The 24,406-nt window shown below is 39.9% G+C and overlaps 1 protein-coding gene across 1 annotated transcript in view; it reads left to right on the forward strand.

Moving 5' to 3' along the window:
• CATSPERE (catsper channel auxiliary subunit epsilon) overlaps nt 1–24,406 on the forward strand; it is an 84,795-nt gene that overhangs the window by 30,170 nt on the left and 30,219 nt on the right. The window contains exons 2-8 of the mRNA XM_023745770.1: nt 6,412–6,460; nt 7,868–7,941; nt 8,221–8,290; nt 10,797–10,867; nt 18,172–18,196; nt 20,049–20,126; nt 22,857–22,963. Coding sequence (XP_023601538.1) covers nt 6,412–6,460; nt 7,868–7,941; nt 8,221–8,290; nt 10,797–10,867; nt 18,172–18,196; nt 20,049–20,126; nt 22,857–22,963 — 474 coding nt within the window. The remainder of the gene's footprint in view (nt 1–6,411; nt 6,461–7,867; nt 7,942–8,220; nt 8,291–10,796; nt 10,868–18,171; nt 18,197–20,048; nt 20,127–22,856; nt 22,964–24,406) is intronic.

Here is a 24,406-nt window from a genome sequence, read left to right on the forward strand (position 1 = left end):
AAATAAATTTTATTGTCCAGATTACATTTGTTCCTCTTCCCCCCCCCCCATAACTCCCCTCCTTCCAGTTCCCGCCCCACCCTCCGCCCTCACTCCCCACCCACTGTCCTCATCCATAGGTGCACGATTTTTGTCCAGTCTCTTCCCGAATCTCCCATTCCCCTTCCCCCCCCAAGAATAGTCAGTCCATTCCCTTTCTATGTCCCTGATTCATTATAATCACCAGTTCATTCTGTACATCAGATTATTTATTCACTTGATTCTTAGATTCACTTGTTGATAGATGCATGTTTGTTGTTCACAATTTGTATCTTTACCTTTTTCTTCTTCCTCTTCTTAAAGGATACCTTTCAGTATTTCGTATAATACTGGTTTAGTGGTGATGAACTCCTTTAGCTTTTCCTTATCTGTGAAGCTCTTTATCTGACCTTCAATTCTGAATGACAGCTTTGCTGGATAAAGTAATCTTGGTTGTAGGTTCTTGCTGTTCATCACTTTGAATATTTCTTGCCATTCCCTTCTGGCCTGCAAAGTTTCTGTTGAGAAATCAGCTGACAGTCGTATGGGTATTCCCTTGTAGGTAACTGAGTTTCTTTCTCTTGCTGCTTTTAAGATTCTCTCTTTGTCTTTTGCTCTTGGCATTTTAATGATGATGTGTCTTGGTGTGGTCCTCTTTGGATTCCTTTTGTTTGGGGTTCTCTGCGCTTCCTGGACCTGTAAGTCTATTTCTTTCACCAGGTGGGGGAAGTTTTCTGTCATTATTTCTTCAAATAGGTTTTCAATATCTTGCTCTCTCTCATCTTCTGGTACCCCTATAATTCTGATGTTGGTACGTTTGAAGCTGTCCCAGAGGCTCCTTACACTATCTTCACACTTTCGGATTCTTTTTTCATTTTGCTTTTCTGGTTGGGTGTTTTTTGTCAAATCTTTGGTTTGATTCTTGTGCTCCTCTGGTCTGCTATTGGGTATAATATTCTTTATTTCAGTCTGTGTATGCTTACTTTCTAATTTCTTTATCGTAGCATCGAGGGTCTCATTAGTTTTCGTGAGGCTCTGCTCAAGTTTATAGCAAGCCCTCAAAATTGCGATTCTTAGCTCCATATCCTCCATTTCTGACATGTTTTTTTGTCTCCGCATCTTTTATGCTTTCTTGGTGCACCCCCTTGTGGTCTTTGTGCGCAGTTTTGTTCTAGCCAAGCCTTAATTGTTGTAGTTAACACTAGAGGGATTTGACCACCAGGCCGACTGGCTGTAGGAATCAGCTGTGCAGAAAACTTCAGTCCTCTGGGGAGGCGCTAGTCCAGCCTTTGCCTGAGGCGATCGGCAAATGGCTTGCGCAGGGCCTGGGCGGGCGGGCTCAACAGGGCGTGGGGGGAGGGAGCAGCTATGGCTGCTCTCAGTCCGTCCCCAGGGGCTCTGCCTCTCTGTCCCCACAACCGCTGCAAACCTCAGAGGGACCGTAGCCAGACAGTCCTGCTTCTCCCGTTTGAGTCTGGGTCCCTAGAGACTCGCCCGGATCTGTAGCTCAGAGTCTGAGACTCACTCCTGATTGAAAACGACAACCGCGCCCTCAGCCACCAGCCCGCTTTCCGCGCGCACCACCGCACCACCGTACCTTTAAATTTTCCACACTGCGCCTCCTCTAATCCTGGTAATGCTGTTGTTTTTCCTTCTAGTTGTAGAGTCTCTCCTCAGCCAGCCTTCCTGTGGTTCTGGGTGATGTCCGTTCCGTCTTTTAGTTGTATTTTTGAAGTGGTTGTTCCAGGCAGCAATCTCCGGTGTTTACCTATGCCGCCATCTTGGTTTCCCTTTTCACTTGATTTTTAGATTCACTTGTTGATAGATGCATGTTTGTTGTTCATAATTTGTATCTTTACCTTTTTCTTCTTCCTCTTCTTAAAGGATACCTTTCAGCATTTCATATAATACTGGTTTGGTGGTGATGAACTCCTTTACCTTTTTCTTATCTGTGAAGCTCTTTATCTGGCCTTCACTTCTGAATGATAGCTTTGCTGGATAAAGTAATCTTGGTTGTAGGTTCTTGGTATTCATCACTTTGAATATTTCTTGCCACTCCCTTCTGGCCTGCAAAGTTTCTGTTGAGAAATCAGCTGACAGTCATATGGGTATTCCCTTGTAGGTAACTGATTTTCTTTCTCTTGCTGCTTTTAAGATTCTCTCTTTGTCTTTTGCTCTTGGCATTTTAATTATGATGTGTCTTGGTGTGGTCCTCTTTGGATTCCTTTTGTTTGGGGTTCTCTGTGCTTCTTGGACTTGGAAGTCTATTCCTTTCACCAGGTAGGGGAAGTTTTCTGTCATTATTTCTTCAAGTAGGTTTTCAATATCTTGCTGTCTCTCATCTTCTGGCACCCCTATAATTCGGATGTTGGTACGCTTGAAGCTGTCCCAGAGGCTCCTTACACTATCTTCGTATTTTTGGATTCTTTTTTCATTTTGCTTTTCCGGTTGGGTGTTTTTTGCTTCTTTGTATTTCAAATCTTTGACTTGATTCTTGCGATCCTCTTGTCTGCTGTTGGGAGTCTGCATAATATTCTTTATTTTAGTCAGTGTATGCTTAATTTCTAGTTGGTCCTTTATCACAACATCGAGGGTCTCATTAGATTATTTGAGGATCTCACTACATTTATCAGCGGTCTTACCAGTCTTTTCGAGGATCTCACTACATTTATCGGCGGCCTCACCAGTCTTTTCGAAGGCCTTACTCAATTTATCGGCGGCTTCTAAACAGTGCTTTAAAGACCTTAAAAGTGTGGTTTTGAACTCTATATCCAGCAGTTTGCTTTCCTCCATTTCTGTCATTTGTGTCCTGTTTCTTTGTCTCAGCATTTTTTATGCTTCGCTGTGTCGATAGAGTGCCTTTCTGTGCTAAGTGTCCCAATTACCTGAGGTAGACACTCTTGGTGCACCCCCTTGTGGGCTTTGTGCACAGTCTTCTTGTAGTTAAGCCTTGATTGTTGTAGTTATCACTGTGAGGAATTGACCTCCAGGCCAATTGGCTCTGAGAATCAGCTGTGTCTGCGGTGGGAGAACTTCTGTGCTGGAGACACCCCTCTGGGGCTAGACTTGCTTCGATGGGGCTTTGGTGCTCACTGAGTCTGCCCCCTGAGTGTGTCTTTTATGGTTCCAGGGAGCTGCAAACTGGATGGTCCCACTCTGACCTCTGGGCTTCCTGGCTCCTGGATCTCTAGGGAGGTGCTAATCTAGCCTTTGCCTGAGGCTACCCAGCAAAAGCCTCCCTGCAGGGGTTGGGTGGGGCGGGTCCCACGGGATCAACAGGGCGGGCTTAGCAATTATGGCTGCTCTCAGTCTTGCCCTCAGAGGCTCTATTCTCAGTGTCCCAGTAATCGCTGCAATCCCCTCGTAGAGAAAGCTGCCCTAGGGTTCTGAGCGATGCCAGACAGTCCCGCTTCTCCTGTATGAGTCTGGGTCCTTAGAGACTCGCCCGGAACTGGAGCTCAGAGGCTGAGACTCCCTCCCGATTGAAAACGACAACGGCGCCCTCAGCCTCCACCCCGCTCTGCATGCACTCCGCACCTTAGTATTTTACTTCAGCACTGCGCCTCCTCTGAGCCTCAGTATGCTTTTCTCTTTCCTCCTAGTTGTAGAACTTCCACTCAGCCAGCCTTCCTGTGGTTCTGGATGATGTCCGTTCCGTCTTTTAGTTGTATTTTTGAAGTGGTTGTTCGAGGCAGCAAACTCCCGTGTTTACCTATGCCGCCATCTTCTAAAAATTATTTTTTCTTGAACGTTAACTTACCAGACACTGTATAACGGCATAAACTAATGAGCCTAACGCAAATAAAACTATTTTTGTTGTTCTCCAGAAGCGAAATATTTCCTGTTGCACACATCAGACAAGTCAGTACAAGACTAATGAGGTGGCCATCGGCTGCTAAAATATTCGCTGCTGGTATTAGTGGAGAGAAATGGTGCACCTGCGCATAAGGCGCGTAAGGGAAATGAATGTAACAGGATTTTAGTCAGCAGTCATTAGCGAACATTGTAGTTCATCCTTAATAATGATGTATAACAGGATATTGTAAAAAGTTAAGAAATTTTTATTAAAATGTTTCTTGCCATTATATTGAATGGGCCGCAAAAATATTCATTGTGGTCCGCAGGCCGCGAGTTTGACATGCTTGACCTAGAGGGTATTCTGCAAAGTGAAATAAGTCAGCCAGAAAAAGACAAATACCATATGATTTCTTTTTAAAAATATACATATATTTTTATTGATTTCAGAGAAGAAGGGAGAGGGAAAGAGAGAAACATCAATAATGAGAGAGAATCATGGATCGGCTGCCTCCTGCACGCCCCCAGCTGGGGATGGAGCCCGCAACCTGGGCATGTGCCCTTGACCAGAATTGAACCCAGGACCCTTCAGTCTGCAGGCCGATGCTCTATCCACTGAACCAAACTGGCTAGGGCCAAATACCATATGATTCCACTTACATGTGGAATCTAAAGAAAATAAATGAACAAACAAAAATTGAAACAGACTCATAGATACAGAGAGCAGACTGGTGGTTACCCGAGGGGAGAGATTGGGGTCTGGGGGAAAGAGGTGAAGGGATTAAGAAGTACAGAATGGCAGTCACAAAGTAGCCATGGGGATGTAGAGTACAGCATAGGGAATAGAGTCCATCATATTGTGATGACTATGTATGGTGCCGAGTGGGCACTGGAAATATCAGGGGGAGCACTTTGTAAAGTATAGGATTGTCTAACCGCTATGCTGTACAGCTGAATACAAAATAATAAAAGTATACTGAAATTTAAATTTAAAAAAAAAGTGCTTTATGAGAGCCATTGGCCACATGTGACTTGAGAAGTTGAAATATGACTAGTCCAAATGAAGATCTTTTGTGAGATCTTTTCACTGGCCCTAGCCTGTTTGGCTCAGTGGGTAGAGCGTCGGCCTGCGAACTGAAGGGTCCCAGGTTCCATTTCGGTCAAGGGCACGTACCTAGGTTGCAGGCTCCTCCCGTGCCCAGACCCTGGTTGGGATGCATGCAGGAGGCAACAAATAGATGTGTTTGTCTCACATCGATATTTCCCTCTGTCTTTCTCTTTCTCTTCCACTCTCTCTGAAAAATCAATGGAAAAATATCCTCAGGTGAGAATTTTAAAATTTGTCAAATTAAAAAAATAAAATAATTTCACTTGTCTCTTCTTGCTTTTTTAATGCGGCCACTAGAAATTTTTAAATTACATAAGTGGCTTGCATTATATTTATGTTGGACAATGCTGCTTTAGATAGATTCAAGGACCCTGAATAATAGAAATGAAAATGAACCAGGACTCACAGAAATTTGCTCTTTACTCGGTGTTTCAAACGAGCAATACTGTTTTATGGATTTTTAATCTTTTTTTATTATTTTAATGCTCAGTTTATAAGTGAAGGGAATACAGCCAATATTCTTCAACAGTTTTCATCCTAAAACAAAAACAGCCCTACCTGGTTTGGCTCAGTGGCTAGAGCATCAGCCTGCGAACTGAAGGGTCCCAGGTTCAACTCAGTCAAGGGCATGTGCCTAGGTTGTGGGCTGGATCCCCAATAGGGGGCGTGCAAGAGGCAGCTGATCGATGATTCTCTCTCATCATTGTATTTCTATCTCTCTCGCTCCCTTCCTCTCTGAAATCAATAAAAATATCATATGTATGTGTGTGTGTGTGTGTGTGTGTGTATATATATATATATATACACACACACACACACACATATATATATGCCTACCTAATATCCAAAGTGTCCCCTCAGGAGTTCCCCTGACCGAGAATTCGATCGCTCGCTATGACATACTGTGACCACCAGGGGCCGGAAGGGAGGCCCCAGCTGGAAGCCTCTAGGGACCCCACCCGTGCACGAATTTTGTGCACTGGGCTTCTAGTATGAAAGGTAAATAAGTAAATAAAAAAAGATGGAAAAGTATTTACAGGCAGTTCCCAACATACGATAGTTCCACTTAATGATTTTTTGACATTGTGGTGATGGAAAAGCCATGTGCATTGTAAACTACATCAATTTTTCAACACTTCATTATAAAATAGGCTTTATGTTAAATACTTTTGTCCAATTATAGGCTAATGTCAGTGTGCTGAGCACATTTAAGATAGTTTATTGTCATGTAATGCCATTGTAAGTCAAGAAGCATCTGTACTTGTCATTCTAGTGTCTTCGGATACTGAGCAAACCCTAACATCTCTTGAGTGGTGTGTAGAGTTCACGGATAATCCTGAGTTTTAGCCCTGACTCTGCTCTCCAGGAAGATGTGTGGGCAGAAATGTAAAGCTCTTGGCAGCCCAGGCATGCTCTGACCATGCATAGAATCCCTCTTCCTTGGAGGAGAAATTAATTTTCATATTCTTATTTGACCTTTTCCTCCACAGATATCACGTTAACAGCCCAAACTACCGCATTTTTAGTACCAGAAGTACTGTAAGTGTTTAACTTTTTAAAACTATAGTTAAGTTTTTTTGTTTGTTTTTTTGTCTTAGGGCAGAGTTAATCATACTCAGTTGTATAGTACAGTGTCATTCTTTTATTTGTATTTCATATTCATTTCATTTATCTTCCTAATATAGATCTCCCTCTCTAATAATAGTCCTTAGATATGTAAGTTGCAAAAACAAGTGGTGTTGGTTTGAGTGTTTTGTGATTAATATTCAAAACATAATGTCAAGATACAGATAGGATGACCCTGTCTCATTTATCTTCTTATTTTAATCCTCAGAACCTACTAGAGTACCTCCTAGATACTTAATATATTATTTTTGAAATAAAATACAAATCTTATTTGGTGGGGAAACTACTGAAGTGCCCCAAAAAGTTACTTTTCCTTCATTGTACTACTTTCTATAATTTCAAATACATCAAAGTTTAATTATTATCCTATCTAATAATAGACAAACATGGTAATTAACCGTACCTTCGCTAGGCCTCCCATTAGGTAATCAGCGCAATATGCAAATTAACCACCAACAAAGATGGCTAATTTGCATACTGCAGGCAGGGCGGGACAGTGCCATCCCGCCACCTGGGCCTGCTATCTGCGACCCGGGGTGGTGGGCGTCCGTGTGCCACCCGACCCGGGGCGCCCCGGCGGGACAGCAGCGATCAGCTGGCCCGCCCGGGCGGCCCGTGTGTGACCCAACCCAGGGTGGAACTCCAACCCCCGGATCGGCCCTGCCGTGTGCGCAATCCGGGGAGGCGGGGCAGGCACCGAGGGATCGGGCCTGCCATCTGCCACCCGGGGAGTGGACCTAAGCCAGCAGGTGGTTATCTCCCGAGAGGTCCCAGATTGTGAGAGGGCACAAGTGGGGCTGAGGGACACCCCCCCCACCCCACCCCCCTCCAGTGCACAAATTGTTGTGCACCGGGCCTCTAGTTCTATATAATAAAAGGCTAATATGCAAATTGACCGAACTGCAGAATGACAGGTCGCTATGACGCGCACTGACCACCAGGGGACAGATGCTCAATGCAGGAGCTGCCCCCTGGTGGTCAGTGCGCTCCCACAGGGGGAGCGCCGATCAGCCAGAAGCTGGGCTCATGGCTGGCGAGTGCAGCAATGGTGGCGGGAGCCTCTCCCACTTCCGGGGCAGTGCTGAGGATGTCCAACTGACAGGTCCAATCCTAAGCCATCAGTTGGAGATCCCCTGAGGGCTCCTGGACTGGGCGTAGGCCAGGCTGAAGGGCCCCTCCACCCCCGAATGCACGAATTTCATGGACTGGGCCTCTAGTTTCTTTAATAAAGACCCAGAAAATTAAATCGTACATCTGAACAATGACATGAAAATTTTGGAGCAAAGTTTTTGTTTGAACTATTTTATCTTCTTTTTTTAGATTACATTAGAGTATGAAGGAACATTATTTTCTGAGTGGAGTGTGCCAAGAACTTGTTCTGTGAAAAATAAACGGTAATATTTTTGTCGTGAATGTCAGTGTATGTGTATTTACACGTAACAAAACATTTATATAGCATGAATTCACACTCAAGGCTGTGATTTAATGTGAAGTTCTTCCCATTAAATAGATGTGAAAAGAAAAACAAAATCAGTTTGAAAATAGAAGTCAAATATTGCTGTATTTTTCTTTTTGTTATTGAAGTTTTTAGGCTTAAACAAGAGTAGAAAACTTTGATTAATCTCATATGCATCTTTATTTATTTCTCCCTTCTTGTTCTCTTTAAATGCTAGTTCGCCTAAGACAGAGCTGCGCTGTTCTTCTCCGGGCATTCAGACTATAAGACCAATTGTTACAGGGCCAGTGAGTTGATCTGAATTATGAAACTTGAAAAATCCAGTTCATTTTTCCTTTTTTTCAGCTTTCAACCTAATTCAACCTGTTTTAAATAGTATAAGTTGTAACTGTAAATGAGAGGTATTTTTAAATTACTGTTAAAATGTCATTAATTTTTAGATGTGTCTCTGCAAGTTATAAGTGATGGAATGGTATGTGATTTTCACTTCGCCTTTTATCAGCATGTTAAAGCCCCAGTTACCATCGTAATGATAACAGTGCTCCTGGCTGAGGGGGCTGAGGGGGCTCACGTCGTGTACTCCTATGACAATGCCCAGGATGAAGAGCCATTTCTAGATTTGTTTTTACTCTGTTGTTTGTTTGTTTTTTCAAGAAAACATGTGAATGCAAATAAATAAATCCTTTCAGGTTTACCAAAAAAGTAAAGCATTCTAATATTTTTTTATTGACTTCATACAGGAAGGAAGAGGGAGAGAGAGATTGAAACATCAATGATGAGAATCATTAATCGGCTGCCTCCAAGCCCGCAACCCAGGCATGTGCTCTTGATGGGAATCGAACCCGGGACCCTTCAGTCCCCAGGCCGACACTCTACCACTGAGTCAAACCAGCCAGGGCAAGCATTTTAAATATTGGCACTTTATCAATTAGTAACAAAATACTGGACCCACACCTCACAGCTTAAGTTTTCACACAAATGTGTAAAGCCACTGCTACAGAGACGCTGTGTGACTAATCCTGCCTTTACTTTGGGGCCTGTGCCTTCTTTTTATTTTCATTTTATTTTATTTTTTTAATATATATTATTTATTTTTTACAGAGAGGAAGGAAGAGGGAGAGAGTGTTAGAAACATCGATGAGAGAGAAACATCAATCAGCTGCCTCCTGCACACCCCTTACTGGGGATGTGCCCGCAACCAAGGTACATGCCCTTGACTGGAATCGAACCTGGGACCCTTCAGTCCCCAGGCCGATGCTCTATCCACTGAGCCAAACCAGTTAGGGCTGTGCCTTCTTTTAAATGAACAATCTTCATTTTCATGAAACAAGTAGAGTGATATGAGAGAAGCCAGATGAATATTAATTCATTTTTTAATCCCTATAGATGGGAAAATATTTGAATTTGGCTTTTGAGTTTATGAGTTTTTCAAGTTTCATGAACATAATTCCCGAGGAAGTATAGGATTCCTTTCTCTTTTATTGTTTTTTTTAAGCCGAAACCGGTTTGGCTCAGTGGATAGAGCGTCGGCCTGCGGACTGAAAGGTCTCAGGTTCGATTCCGGTCAAGGGCATGTACCTGGGTTGCGGGCACATCCCCAGTGGGAGATGTGCAGGAGGCAGCTGGTCGGTTTCTCTCTCATCGATGTTTCTAACTCTCTATCTCTCTCCCTTCCTCTCTGTAAAAAATCAATAAAATATATTTTAAAAAATAAATAAATAAAATATCTTTTTATTGATATCAGAGAGGAAGGGAGAGGGCGAGAGAGATAGAAACATCAATGATGAGAGAGAATCGTTGATCAGCTCCCTCCTGCGCGCCTCCCACTGGGGAAAAAGCCCCCAACCCAGGCGTGTGAAATGACCGGGACTCGAACCATGACCTCCTGGTTCATAGATCAATTCTCAGCCACTGAGCCATGCCAGCCGGGTTCCTTTCCCTTCTTTTGTATGTTGAAACCCATAGAAACATTATGAAACATGTTATATAAAAAAATAAGCACACACAAATACATGTGTACAAAGGACTATCTTTGTCATTTATGTATAGTGTCATCAGATTTTACAACCTTTAAGGAAGGACATGTGTCTTTTGAAACTCACTCAAAAACAACCAAAAATATTTCCAGGCATTTTCAAATGGCCCCTGGTGAGCAAAATCACCTCTGGTTGATAACCATTAAACAAGAAAATTCACTGAATTGTGTTTCAGTGGGGAAAATTGTAGGAGCTCTGCATCAGACACTCCTATCACTCGGGAAATTACAAGAGTTTAGGGAGCTCTGTGTTGGGAATCATGGTCAAAGACTCAGACAGGGGTCCTCAAACTATGGCCCGCGGGCCACATGCGGCCCGCCGAAAACATTAGTTTTTTTACTTCAAAATAAGATATGTGCACTGTGCATAGGAATTTGTTCATAGTTTTTTTTTAACTATAGTCTGGCCCTCCAACGGTCTGAGGGACAGTGAACTGGCCCCCTGTTTAAAAAGTTTGAGGACCCCTGACTCAGGAACTGGGGGCAAAGACATATATATATATTTCTTATTATTACACAAAGTCAAATATAATAGAAACAATAAGCCATCTAAATTTGTCGCCACCCATGATAGTAAATCCTCAATTACAGAGAGTAACTAAAGAATTGGACTTATTAGTTTTATTCTGAAATTTATTCATTATACTTCCTCTAATCTTAGATAATTAACTTAGTTCCTCTGTGACTTTGATGCCTGTATTAAATTATTTTTTTAAGTTAACTTCATATATCATAGTTGCTTTTGCAATTTCTTTTAGGATTTAGAAGAAGAACGCAATTTATTTGTGGGCAGTTCTAATACTTGCTTTATGTGGTATCATAGAATTATGTAAGTAATGCAATATTGAATACAAAGGTTATTATACTTCCTAAGAGAATTAAGCTTTAAATCTTAATTAACAAAATTAACAAATGGGTTATGTACATTACAGTTTCCATATAAGCTTTCTTTCACCAATCAAGATATTCTCAAATAGCCCTAGCTAGTTTGGCTCAGTGGATAGAGCGTTGGCCTGTGGACTGAAGGGACCTGGGTTCAATTCTAATCAAGGGCGCAGGCCCTGGTTGTGGGCTTGATCCCCAGAAGGGGGCATGCAGGAGGAAGTCAATCAATGATTCTCACTCATCATTGATGTTTCTATCTCTCTCTTCCTCTCCCTTCTTCTCTGAAATCAATAAAAAAATATATTTTTAAAAAAGACATTCTCAAATATGCTGCCAAACTTATATTGGAAAAACAAACAACAATCACAACCACTATTTGAACATACACTGCTTCTATTTTATGTAAATCACATCTCTCAGTTTGTCACAATAACCGCACAAATGTAAGTATTATTATCTTTATTTTCTAAATGTAGAAATGTAAGCTTGGATAGATTAAGGAATTTGGACAGAAATACAAAGCCACTAAAAGATAGCATTGGGGTTTGACTCTGTTTTTTCAGACTACAAGACTCTTTTTTTTACTAGAGGCCCGATGCACGAAATCCGTGCAAGAGTAGGCCTTCCTTCCCCCGGCTGCCAGCACCAGCTTCCCTTTGGCACCCAGGCCCCAGGCTTAGCTCTGGCCGCTGGCAGGCACCCAGGACCTAGGCTTCCCTCCAGCCCTGGCTTAATCTGGAAAAATGTCCGGAATCACGTCTGGAAGGACAGCAGGTCTAATTAGCATATTACGCTTTTATTACTGTAGATATTACAAAAGGACTCTGTCTTGGATAGCTCTTCTAACCCATTGTAACATGAAAGTGAATGAATATAACTAAGAAGGGAAAACTAGTACAAGAAAAAATAATTAGCCCTGCCAGTGTTTCTAAATGGTTAGAGCCTTGGCCAGTCAAGGAAGGGTCTTGGGTTCCATTCCCAGTCAAGGGCACATGCCTTGGTTAGAGGTTAAATGCCAGCCCAGTTGCCCCATGCAGCAGGCAACCAATCAATGTGTCTATCTCACAATGATTCGTTCTCTCTCTCTCTCTCTCTCTCTCTCTTTTTCTCTTTCTCCCTCCTTTTACTCTCCGCCTCCCCCACACACACCCTTCTACTCTCTCTAAAAATCAATAGAAAAAAATATTCTCAGGTAAGGATTAACAAAAATAAAAAATAATAATTAACTGCACTATAAAATCATTCAATAAGCCCTAGCCTGTTTGGCTCAGTGGATAGAGCGTTGGCCTGCGGACTGAAGGGTCCCAGGTTCGATTCTGGTCAAGGGCATGTACCTCGGTTGCAGGCACATCCCTAGTAAGGGGTATGCAGGAGGCAGCTGATCAATGTTTCTCTCATCAATGTTTCTAGCTCTCTATCCCTCTTCCTTCCTCTCTGTAAAAATCAATAAAATATAAAAAAAATAAATCATTCTATAAGTAAAAAACATCAGTGAATTCATCTGTGACTTTCTTCTTTCTCTAAACATGTTTTTGAGACTCCCATGTTCAAACAAGAATCGTTAGTTCTTGCATTGTGAATGCTCAAAGGCATTCCATTGTATGAATAGTTTGCTCATTCTGCTGCCAGTGCATGTATTTGCAACCATAGGGCCTTGCTACTCAAAGTGTGGTCCAAGGGCCAGCAGCACTAGCACCTGGGAACTTGTTAGAAATGCGGAATCTCGGGCCTCATTCCAGACCTACTGGATCATGGCCTGCATTTTAACAAGATCCTGGAGTCATTTGTACGTTCATTACTGTTTGGGAAGTACCAATCTAACACACATAAGTGAGCGTTTCTCTGAGATATACACCTAAAAGTAGAATTGCCTACAGTTAGGGTATGCACTTGTTCAACTTGACTAGGTAATGCATAAGGGATTTTTGAAAAGGTTGCCAAATTTTATATCTACACCAGAAATGGACAAAAATTCCAATTGTGCTATATCCTAATGAACACTTAATATTATCTGATTTTTTACTTTTTCCAACCTGGTAGGTGTGAAATTATGCCATTGTGCTTTTTATTACACTTTCCTGATTACTGTTGAGCATGTTTTCATGTATTCATGAGGAATTTTCTTCTCTCTCTATTAAATGAGCCTTTTTACCCATTTTTGAGTTGTTTTTATATTTCATAAAGTAGTTTTATTATATTTTAATTACTAGGACATTATCATATTTTTTAAAGTATTTTATTCCACTTTATGCAGCTTTTCACTTTTTATGATCTCTATTGATAGCAGGGTCCCTACTATGGTAGATTAATTAATAAACTCTTTCCTTTATGGGTTTATCCCTTTTTTAATCTAAGAAATCTTTTCCTACCTGCAAGTTCATAAAAATATTCTCCTATATTTTTTTTCTAAAAGCTCAACATAGCCCTGGCTGATGTGGTTCCATTTGTTGGGCATTGTCCTGTGCACCAAAAGGTCACAGGTTCAATCCCGGTCAGGCACATACCCAGGTTTCAAGTTCAATCTTGATTGGGGGTGCATTCAGGAGACAACCAAGCAATGTTTCTCTCTCACATCAATGTTTCTCTCTCTCCCTTCCGCTCTCTCTAAAATAAATAAAAATATTTTTTAAATAAAAATAATAAGTAAAAGTTCAATACATTTTTGCCTTCCAGAATTAAGTCCTTAATCTACCTGGAAGTTCTTATACATGCTTCAAGACAGGGATCCAATTTTATTTTTTCTGGATGAATAATTAATTTTTCATACCCATTTATTGAATAATATGTTTACCTATAATGCCTGCTCTGTCATAGGTCAGTTTTCCATTCTGCATGGATGTCTTTCCAGTCCAGCTGTCCTTGATAAGTGGTAGCTCCAGTACCCATCCCACTCCAACCCCAGCTCTTATGCTTCTTCAGAAGTCTCTTAGCTATGTCTTGGGCCTCTTTTTCCTCCCTATACATTTTTAGAACTGATCTCTTAGCTATGTCTTGGGCCTCTTTTTCCTCCCTATACATTTTTAGAACTGATTTGTCAAATTCCACAAAAACCCTGGTCAAGAATCTATACTAATAAAAGAGTAATATGCGAATTAGACCGGACATCCTTCCAGACTAAGCCGTGTGTCCCAGGTGCAGAGGCTGAGGCAGAGGTGGTTAGGGGCGATGAGGCTGGCAGGGGAGCAGTTAGGGGCGATCAGGCCAGCAGGGGAGCAGTTAGGGGTGACAAGGCCAGCAGAGGAGCAGTTAGGGGTGATCAGGCCAGCAGGGGAGCAGTTAGGGGTGATCAGGGTTTCCAGGTGCCTGCTGCCAGCCCAGGCGAAGCCGCCTGGAGTCGCGGGTGCCTGTGGCCAGCCTGAGCAAAGCCCACCCAGTCCTGGATGCCTGTGGCCGGCCTGAGGGACGAAACTCTGGGTCCTGGGTGCTGTGGCCGGCCAGAGAGAGGGAAGCCCAGGTCCTGGGTTCCTGCAGCTGGCCAGAGGAAGGAAGCCTGTTCCCAGGTGCAGGGGCCAAGACAGAGGCGGTTAGGGGCAATCAGGAAGGCAGGCGAGCAGTTAGGGGTGATCAGCCAGGCAGGCAGGTGAGCGGTTAGGAGCCAGTGGTCCCAGATTGCGGGAGGGATGTCCGACTGCTGGTTTAGGCCCACCCCCACAGATCAGGCCTAAACTGGCAGTCGGACATCCCCCAAGGGGTCCCAGATTGGAGAGGGTGCAGGCCGGGCTGAGGGCCCCCACCCCCTGTGCACAAATTTTGTGCACCGGGCCTCTGGTCTATCTATATAAAAGGCTAATATGCTAAGTGTCCTTCCTACCTTCCAGCTGGTTGCTATGACATGCACTGACCACCAAGGGGCAGGTGCTCAGTGCAGGAGCTGCCATGAACACACAGAGAAACGGCACTGTGGACTTGGTGCCCACAAAGCAACACTCGGCTTCCCCCAAGTGGGACACAGGCCCCACCACTACCCCGGAGCCATAGCCCACCAAATCGCAGCCAACTCTGACAAGACCCCATGGTGCAAAATGCAGCCCACAGCCCCGCCCAACCCAGAAACGGTCGCTGTGGGTGCCTGGTAATGACATCACATAGCAACGCCCAGTTTCCCCTCCCTAGCAGCAACTAGCCCCCTTGCACTTTTTTCAGCCCAGGAACACAGGTGGAAACACTTTACACTGTAACCACATGTCTGTGAAGCGTGTTCCCGTGCCTCATCTCATTTGATCCTCACAGAAGTCCTGGAGTAGGTAGATAGGAGACTCAGTGGAATCCTATTTTCTTTTCATTAGCCGGAAAGTGGAGATTTAGAAAGCTTAGAAACTTGACCCGACTGAAAAGAAGAAAGAAATGGTGGACCTTGAAAATAACTTCAGGTTTTCTGACTGCGCAGAATATAGTCAAACACTGCTGCAGTTAAATATTTTACCCTTTGATTTCCCTGCGTGATCTACAATAATAATCCGCTTCGTGTTGATAGTTACTGCTGTGTTGCTGACAATTACCTGAACGAGAAGCTGGGTTGCTTCATTGGGCTGGAAAAAGTTTAGCTAAATCAGAAAGCAGGTCTAACTAGGCAAGTTTATTCTATGTTTATAAAAGGCGAAGTTGGCTCACACATGCGCGATGCATATAAAGCTCTCGCTGTAGTCAATCGCACGCGTGTGTTTCCATCTGTCATTGTTGATCGTGAATTTGGTTGACACTTACAGAGAAAGGGCAAATAGCAATATTAAAATATTTCTTCTAATCAATTTCCTTTCATGCACCGGGCCACTAGTAATATATAACCCTCCATGTATTTAGATTCTTTTACATGTCTACCAATAAAGTTTTGTAATTTTTTCATACGGATGCCTGGACATCTTTTAAAAAATGTATTTTTTTTTTATTGATTTCAGAGAGGAAGGGGGAGGGAGAGAGATAGAAACATCAATGATGAGAGAGAGTCATTGATCTGCCACCTCCTGCAGACCTCCTACTGGGGACCAAGCACACAACCTGGGCATGTGCCCTTGACAGAAATCAAACCTGGGACCCTTCAGTTCACAGGCCGATGCTCTATCCACCAAGCCAAACTGGCTAGGCGTGGACATTTTTATTAGACTTATTTCTAGGTACTTTTGTATTTTTATTGCTATTATAGTCAAGTTTTTAAAATTGCATTTTCTAACCAGAACTTCTTGTTGTATATAATGCAATTTTCTTTTGAATGTTGATTTTTATATCCAGCAACCTTATAACATCCTTATATTAAATTCTAATAATTTACTTATATATTCTCCTGGAATTTTTATAAATCATATAGCCTAAAAATATTTTTTCCCAACAAGTATGTCTTTTATTCCTTTTATTCTATACTGCATGGCTGGCCCACAGTGTATCTAGAAGGATTATATAGCAGGCCTTCTTGTTTTATTTCTGATCTGAAAGGGAGGCTGTCATCATTTCATTATTTTGTATAATATTTGTTACAGGTTACAAGTTAAGGAAATTGCCTTTTATTCCAGTTAGCGGTAAATATTTCTTATGAATTGGCGTTGAAATTTATTTAAAGGTTTTTTTCTTTGTTTCCACTTAAAAGTTAATATGGCTTTTCTCCTTTACTGTGTCTATTGGGGGAATAATAATCACTAATATTTCTATTTTAAAATATATTTTATTGATTTTTTACAGAGAGGAAGGGAGAGGGATAGAGAGTTAGAAACATTGATGAGAGAGAAACATCAATCAGCTGCCTCCTGCACACCTCCTACTGGGGATGTGCCCGCAACCAAGGTACATGCTCTTGACCGGAATTGAACCTGGGACACTTGAGTCTGCAGGCTGACACTCTATCCACTGAGCCAAACTGGTTAGGGCTTCTATTTTAAACTGACCCTGTATTTCTAGAGTAATCCAATTTAGTATTGATGAATTCCCTTTCATATATATTGACAGATTTTGTTTGCTAATATTTTTTAATATATTTAAAGACAGGGTTTAATGTAGAAAACATCAAGATGGTAATAGAAGATTCTATACTCCCATGTTTGCTAATATTTTGTTTAGTGTTGTGTGTGTGTGTGTGTGTGTGTGTGTGTGTGTGTGTGTGTGTGTGAATATTCAGGAGTGGGGTTGGGGGTTGGCCTGTGATTTTTCTCCCCTCAGGCCATCCTTTTCTACTTTTGGTAGCAAGACTATGCTGGACTCGTCACTTAAGTTATTAGTCATTTTTTTTTCTTTCCTCTAAGAGATTTTGTGTAAGATTGGAAATGTATATTCCTTGAGTATTTGATGGAAACTTGCATAGAAATCCACTTGAATCTGGATTCTTTTGTGGTGAGAGGATGTGGAAAATTTCCTACTTTAATGCCTAGTGTGCTAGTTTGGAATTTTTATTCTTGTAAAGTCCATTTTCACCAGTAGTATTTTTCTGGAAATTTACTGTGTCTAGCAATTTTAGTATAAATTTCAATGTCATAAAGTTGTCTATAATGTCCTCTTATTTTTGTTTAACCTCTGAGATCGGTGCAGTGATTCATGTCTTACCTTTGTAATATTTTTATTTGTGTCTCCCTTTTGTTTCCTTGTTCTTCTTCCTAGGGGTATTGCTATCTCATTATCCTTTTCAGAGAAACATCCTTTGGCTCTGTTGAGCTTTTCTGTTGCTGCAGATGTGAAATGATGATGTCAGATTTTAAAAGAAGATTAGTTATGCATCTTGGCTATGTGAATGTGCATTGTTGTTAAGGAAGCATGCATATTCAGGCCCCTCAGCCTTTGTGAAGACACATGAGAGTCATAATTATATTTATTTTTAGACATATGTAGCTTTTGGGGGGGGGAGAGAGAAACTTTGATTTGTTATTCCACTTATTTATGCATTTGTTGGTTGATTTTTTATTTTACTTTATATTGTTGACACTATTAAAGTTTTCCCCATTTCCCTCCCTTTTGCCTACCTCCACCCAGCTCCCACCCTTCCCTCTGGCCATCACACACTATTGTCTGTGTCTATGGGTTGTTTCTTGGATGTGCCCTTGACCAGAAATCAAACCCACAACTTTGGCGTATCGGGATGACACTCTAACCAACTGAGCTACTCAGCCACAGGCAGATGTGGCTTTTATTACATTTAGCTCATAATAATTTATTTCTATTGGGATATAAAGGGAATATTCTAAGATTTAGTTATGTATATTGAAAGTAAAGTATTCAAACTAATATTTAGCATGCTGTTTACTAACATATGATTCCTCTTTTTCCCAACAGTCCTTTCCATCAGAATTTAACCCAGGTAAATTTTCTTTTTTAAATTTTATACATCCTTCATATGTCACTACTATGCTATTTCTCTCTTATCTTCCATAATTACCAGAAGAGGAATTTTCCAAACTAATTTTTCAACAAAATGTGCGTAGAGCATGGTACTGAGGTATGGTTTGAGGATCCTTAGGGTGCAGGCCTTCTAAGGAGGTCTACCCTTTTCCAACTTCATATCTGCATGAGGACAGATTCTCCCAATATGCTTTCACCAGAACAACACATATGCAGCTTGATGCAGGAACATAGAGGAAAATCCAGCTATTCTATGAAGCAAGATATTAAAAAGATTTTGTAATGTAAAACAACCATTCTTCTTACTATTTTTTTGTTTGGAAAATAGTTATTTTTTTCATAAAAACATGTTGGTTATGTTAACATGTAAATATGTTTATCTTAATTTTAAAAAAATTAATAAATATTTTTAATTTGTTATATCATACATATTGATAAACGTAACCCACATAAGACAAAAGCTTTATGGAATGCTCAATAATTTTTAAGACAATAAATGTCTTGAGTTCAAAGGTCTTTAACATATGGATGAGAGGATGATTATATATGATAGATATGGTCAAAATATTTAAATTGAAATCAGGTGATAATATTTGGAAGTTAAAGCACTATAGATATTTTAATTTTCTAAAAGCAGTGATTTACTAGAAAAAGATGCAGTAAAAATAATAATAATAAACAAGCTTCCTATATCGCATCCAGATGGTTGATGTGTCTGTTTATACTCCTGTCCGAAATCCAATTCACATCATGCAATGTTTTATTATGGTTATAACTCTTGCATGAAAAAGCAAGAGAGAGTATTATTTGTGAATAAGGAATTTAAATATAGAAAATAGAGAGAAACTTCTAGAAGTAGAATACATATTACACGCCAAAATAATGCAGAATAACCTCCACCTCACTCAAAACACACAGAAATGCCTTTTAGAAAATATTATGTCTGGCCCAGCCAGTGTAGCTCAGTGGTTGACCGTAAACCCAGGAACCAGGAGATCATGGTTCGATTCCCAGTAAGGGGGCATGCGGAAGGCAGCCAATCAATGATTCTCTCTCATCATTGATGTTTCTCTCCCTTTCCCTTCCTCTTTCTGAAATCAATAAAAACATTTTTTTAAAAAGAAAATATGTTTACATACTGCTAGTACCGCCTTTTACATTCATACAGGTACGTGTGTGTGTATAGAATTTAAAAACAAGTAAAGGAGTTTTCTATTGGTCAGAAATAATTAAAGAATTAAAAGCCAAAGATATAAGATTGAATTCTGAGCTAAGGGTATTAGACACAATATAATCCCTAGTAGACTGGGGTGATGTTTCTGCAGCTGAAAAGTGAAGATTCCAACCCGTGGGAGAGGGAGGAGCTGAAACCATTCTCCCCACATGGTGCTAGAATTTATAAACAAGAAAGAAAAGAATCAGACCTACAGCTAGTGAGGTGGCCATGGTGTATCAAGTGGCAAAAGCAAGCTACAAATAACCTGTGTAGTGTGACTTCATCTTTGTAACGTGTGTGTGAGTGTGTGGGGTGGGGCGCTGTGTCTATTTGTGAGTTCAGAGAAAGATAGATAAGCATTCCTATGAAGTTTTAAAATTACCTCAGGTGTTTAGAGGAATATTATTAACTCTTCCTTCGTATGTCTTTGAGTTGTTTCACTTACTTAAAAACAACACATAATGCTTTGATTTTTTAAAAAACATGAGATCATCAAAGTTTTTAAAATATATAAACATTTTTATGGTTATGTTTTGCTACAACTAAAAATGAAATTTGTCCAAAATTAAAGAAATGCAAACATTTTGTTTTGTAGCTTATCAAGATATGGATATACGATCCAGAAAATGCTGACCCAGATGAGTTGCTATGGAATGCAGTTGGGCCATCACTAGTAGGTGGAAACATTATCCTAGATAAAATAATATGCTACATTTCTTTTTTAAGGGCTGTGAAGAATTTATTTTAAGTGGCCCAGAACTACTAAATACATTTTAATTATCCACTAAGTTGAGTTTATGCTCTATCTCTATAATTATAAATTTTCCTTTAGAATTCTTTTCTGAGCATTTTTTTGCAATTTCTGTGCACCTCATTATTAATGAAGAAGCTGATCTTTAAAGTGCTTTATAGGTGTTCATTGAGCATCTATCTTGAAGTCATCTTTCAAAAACCTGTTCAGTCTCTTATTGAGTCAGAGATGGGTTTGGTTCAAAATGCGTTAAAAATTGGGCATTATTTACAGTTCAGTCAGAGATGTTTATGGAAGAGAAAGAAGAATGAAGAGTCAGGGATAGTTAGGACTTGGGTGTCTCTTAGGCACATTACACATTGGCTGATGAAAACCCAAACAGACAATTTACATTTTGCCAGAATTATTTTGTGGATGATTTATCAAAATTGTAGCATTAAAACAATTCCCTCAAACTACTCATGTGAAAACATCCTGATTTGATCATGGCAGGCATCTTGGAGGCAGATACCTGACTTGAAACCTACAGTGTGAGTAGAGAAGAAAGGATATGAGCAGTTGCATAAGCAGAGACACAAAGGCAGATATTTATGTTACAACTAGAAAAATACTTTAAAAAATAATAATGCAAAAGTTGACACTAGCATAGTGAAATTTATTCTCTTATACATTACTAATAATGAAGTAAATTGTCATAGTCCTTTTAGAAATCATTTTGATAATATGTAGTATTCATAATTTTTTACCTAGTAATCACACTTCCAAGAATCTAATCAAAAGAGAAATAGTCTTGCCTGGCTGGCATGGCTCAGTGGTTGAGCGTTGACCTATGAACCAGGAGGTCAGGTCACGGTTTGATTCCCAGTCAGGGCACATGCCTGGGTTTCGGGCTCGATCCCCAGTAGGGGGCATTCAGGAGGCAGCCAATCAATGATTCTCTCGCATCATTGATGATTCTCTCTCTCTCTCTTTCTCTCTCTCTCCTCCTCCTCCTCCTCCTCCTCCTCTCGCTTCCTCTCTGAAAAAAAAAATATGTATATATACATTCAAAGAGAAATAGTCTTAACTATGGAAAAGACTGTATATCTGATGGTGTTCATGGCAATAATATTAGCAATAGTGAAAAAATAAAACTATCTAAATGTCCAATAGGGGATTGTTAAGTCAATGATAATAATTCACTCAGTGGAATATCATGCTATCATTTATATAGACTTCTGTTTATATAACATGAATATATACCAGTAGCCTACATTTGATAAATCCTAAGAAAATATACTCAATGTGTTTTTATATTTTTGATAATTTCTATGTGGTAATTTTTCTATATTTATAAAATTACCTTTAATGACCATGAACCACCCTTTTAGTGAAAAATGTTTTTAAGTCTGTGGATATGACTGTCCTAACTTTTTCTTGCCCTGTCCCTTTTTCTATCATCTTGTTGTGTGTGTTGCTTATAATATTTTATTTCCATCTAATCCAAGCTACATTAAGAATCTCTCATTTACTCTTTGCCTTTACCGTTATATGAAAGATAGTTACGTTTAAAATTCTGAATAGTGAATACGATTTTCAGAAACAAAAGAAAAATATATACTATTCTTTATTTACCAGGCAAACCTATATTTCTCTATCAAAATCATTAAATGTGTGTTCCTCAAGGAGGCCTTCCCTGACCACCATACCTACTCTTCAAAAATAGGTTGAATCCTCCTATTGGCTGACCCTATAGTCCAGTGGTTCTCAACCTTCTGGCCCTTTAAATACAGTTCCTCATGTTGTGACCCAACCATAAAATTATTTTCGTTGCTACTTCATCACTGTAATGTTGCTACTGTTTTGAATCGTCATGTAAATATCTGATATGCAGGATGGTCTTAGGTGACCCCTGTGAAAGGGTCGTTCGACCGCCAAAGGGGTCGCTATCCACAGGTTGAGAACCTCTGCATAGTCCCAATGACGACACCCTTACTGACGCTCATCATGGCAACCTCAAAGGCTCCTTTGTAGGTGGTTAACATATTTCTAGAAAATCAAACAGGAGCATTATTGGAGGATTAGGGCAGAAGGGAGCTATGGAATTCTAGACTGACCCTCATCTGATTTTTTACTTCTAGTGATTCCCCATAATAACACTATTGTCTCTATTCTAAAAATGCCTTATTAGGGATAATTCCAGTCAATTCAACTGCTCCTTAAATCTCCGAGAAAAAGAGGGAGCATTTCATATCTGTCTATTACGAAGAGAATGTTTGTTAAACTCTCCAGATATCATTTGAAACCTGCCTTCAAAGAGTATGTTGCTTTGGAGGTGACTCATGTAGAAATAATTCTAACAGATTAGTTTTAGAAGCTCCATTATGTATCCCATTGATAGTAAAATTAAGGGTATTTATTTAGGGGTCCTCATAGTCTCAATTCATTCAGTATTCTGATTGCGCATGGTATATTCAACATATTATGGTTTCATTATAATTCATAAAATTCTAATGGGGAAGGGGACCAAATGGTAGAAAAAAAGAAACCGGCACATTGAAAATGAGGTAAATTTATAAAGTGTCTTAACTAAAATAATCAATGCAGTATAACATGATGTAATTTCCAAGTAAATTTGGCTGTGAAAAGAGTAAAAATAATTTTTTTTTCCAGAATTCCTTTGTACTTACAAAGCAGTTTGCCACTTTGGGACAGAAGCCAGCCATACATACATTTCTGAAGAAAAGAATATATCATGCAGATGAAAAACTGGAGGATGGGTATTTAATTTTTAAAATTTCAAATATAAAATTCATCTGTAAAATTAGTAAAATAAGTATCAGAGACTTAAAGCAAAAGGGATTTTAAAACCCTGGTAAAATTTCATGGAATATCTGATGTGTAACTTCCAAGTAGATTATTTTATGATACAAAAAATAAAAAAAAAGTGATAGTGAGAACTAGTTACCAACTCAGAAAATGCCAGTCACACTCCTGGATTCTATTCTCACAATTTGTATTAAGAGCTAAACCTTCAGGATAGTGGCACATCCTGGCAATACCTTAAAATGTTTCCTACCGATGTCACAGTTGTGCCACCACCTACACGTAACTGCGCATCACAAATTCCACTTGAGAAGTAAAATCTGTTACTGTTAAGTTGGCAAGTTATCATGAGCCTTTCTTAATCTGTTGTACCACCTAGGCACAGGTCAAGGAGCTTATAACTAAAAAATACAATATGTACTTCTAATATGATGTTGAATAGGTGTAGTAAGAAGAGCCATTTTGCTCTGTCCCTGTTATTAGGAGGAGAAGATACAGTTTCTCATCATTATGTTCTTGGTATGTTTTTTTGTAGATGCTTCTTAATCAAGTTGAGGAAGTTCCCCTCTGTTGCTAGTTTGCTGAGAGTTTTTATCATGAATGAGTGGTGGATTTTGTCAAATGCTTTTTATGCCATTTATTGATATGATTATATGCTTTTTCTTCCTTGAGGTGATAGATTACATTAGTTGATTTTTAAATGTTGAACCATATGTGCATAACTGGAATAAGTCCCATTTGGTCACCATACATAATTATTTTTACACATTGTTGGATTCACAATGTCTGTAGCTTTATCGGTGATGTGTTTACCTGATTGTGGTATTAGGGTAATATTGGCCTCATAAAATGAGTTGGGAAATATTCCCCCTGCTTCTATTTTCGGGAAGAGATTGTAGAGAATTGGCATAACTTGTTCCTTAAATGTTAGAATTTACCAGTGAACCCATCTGGGCCTGCTGCTTTTTTTTTTGGAAGGTTATTAATTATTTATCAATTTTCTTTAATAGATATATCCCTGTTCACATGATCTATTTCTCCTTATATGATTTTGATAGATTGTCTTTCAATTGGTCCATTTCCTCTAAGTTGTCAAATTTATGGGCATAGAACTGTTAATAGTATTATTTTCTTATCCTTTAATGCCCATGAAATCAATAATGATGGCCTTGCTTTCATCTGTGATCTTAGTAAATTATGTCCTTTCTCTTTTTTTCTTAGCTCAACTGGAAAGTTTACCAATTTTATTGAACTTTACAAAGAACCAGCTTTACTTTTTTTTTCTTTTTTTTAAAATTTTTTTTATTGCTTAAAGTATTGCAAAGGGTATTACCCCCCCCCCCCTTGACAATCCCCTGGCCTCCCCTACCCCCCAGTGTCTTATGTCCATTGGTTAT

This window comes from Myotis lucifugus, unplaced genomic scaffold (assembly GCF_000147115.1).
Source record: "Myotis lucifugus unplaced genomic scaffold, Myoluc2.0 scaffold_579, whole genome shotgun sequence".
NCBI classification, from domain to species: domain Eukaryota; kingdom Metazoa; phylum Chordata; class Mammalia; order Chiroptera; family Vespertilionidae; genus Myotis; species Myotis lucifugus.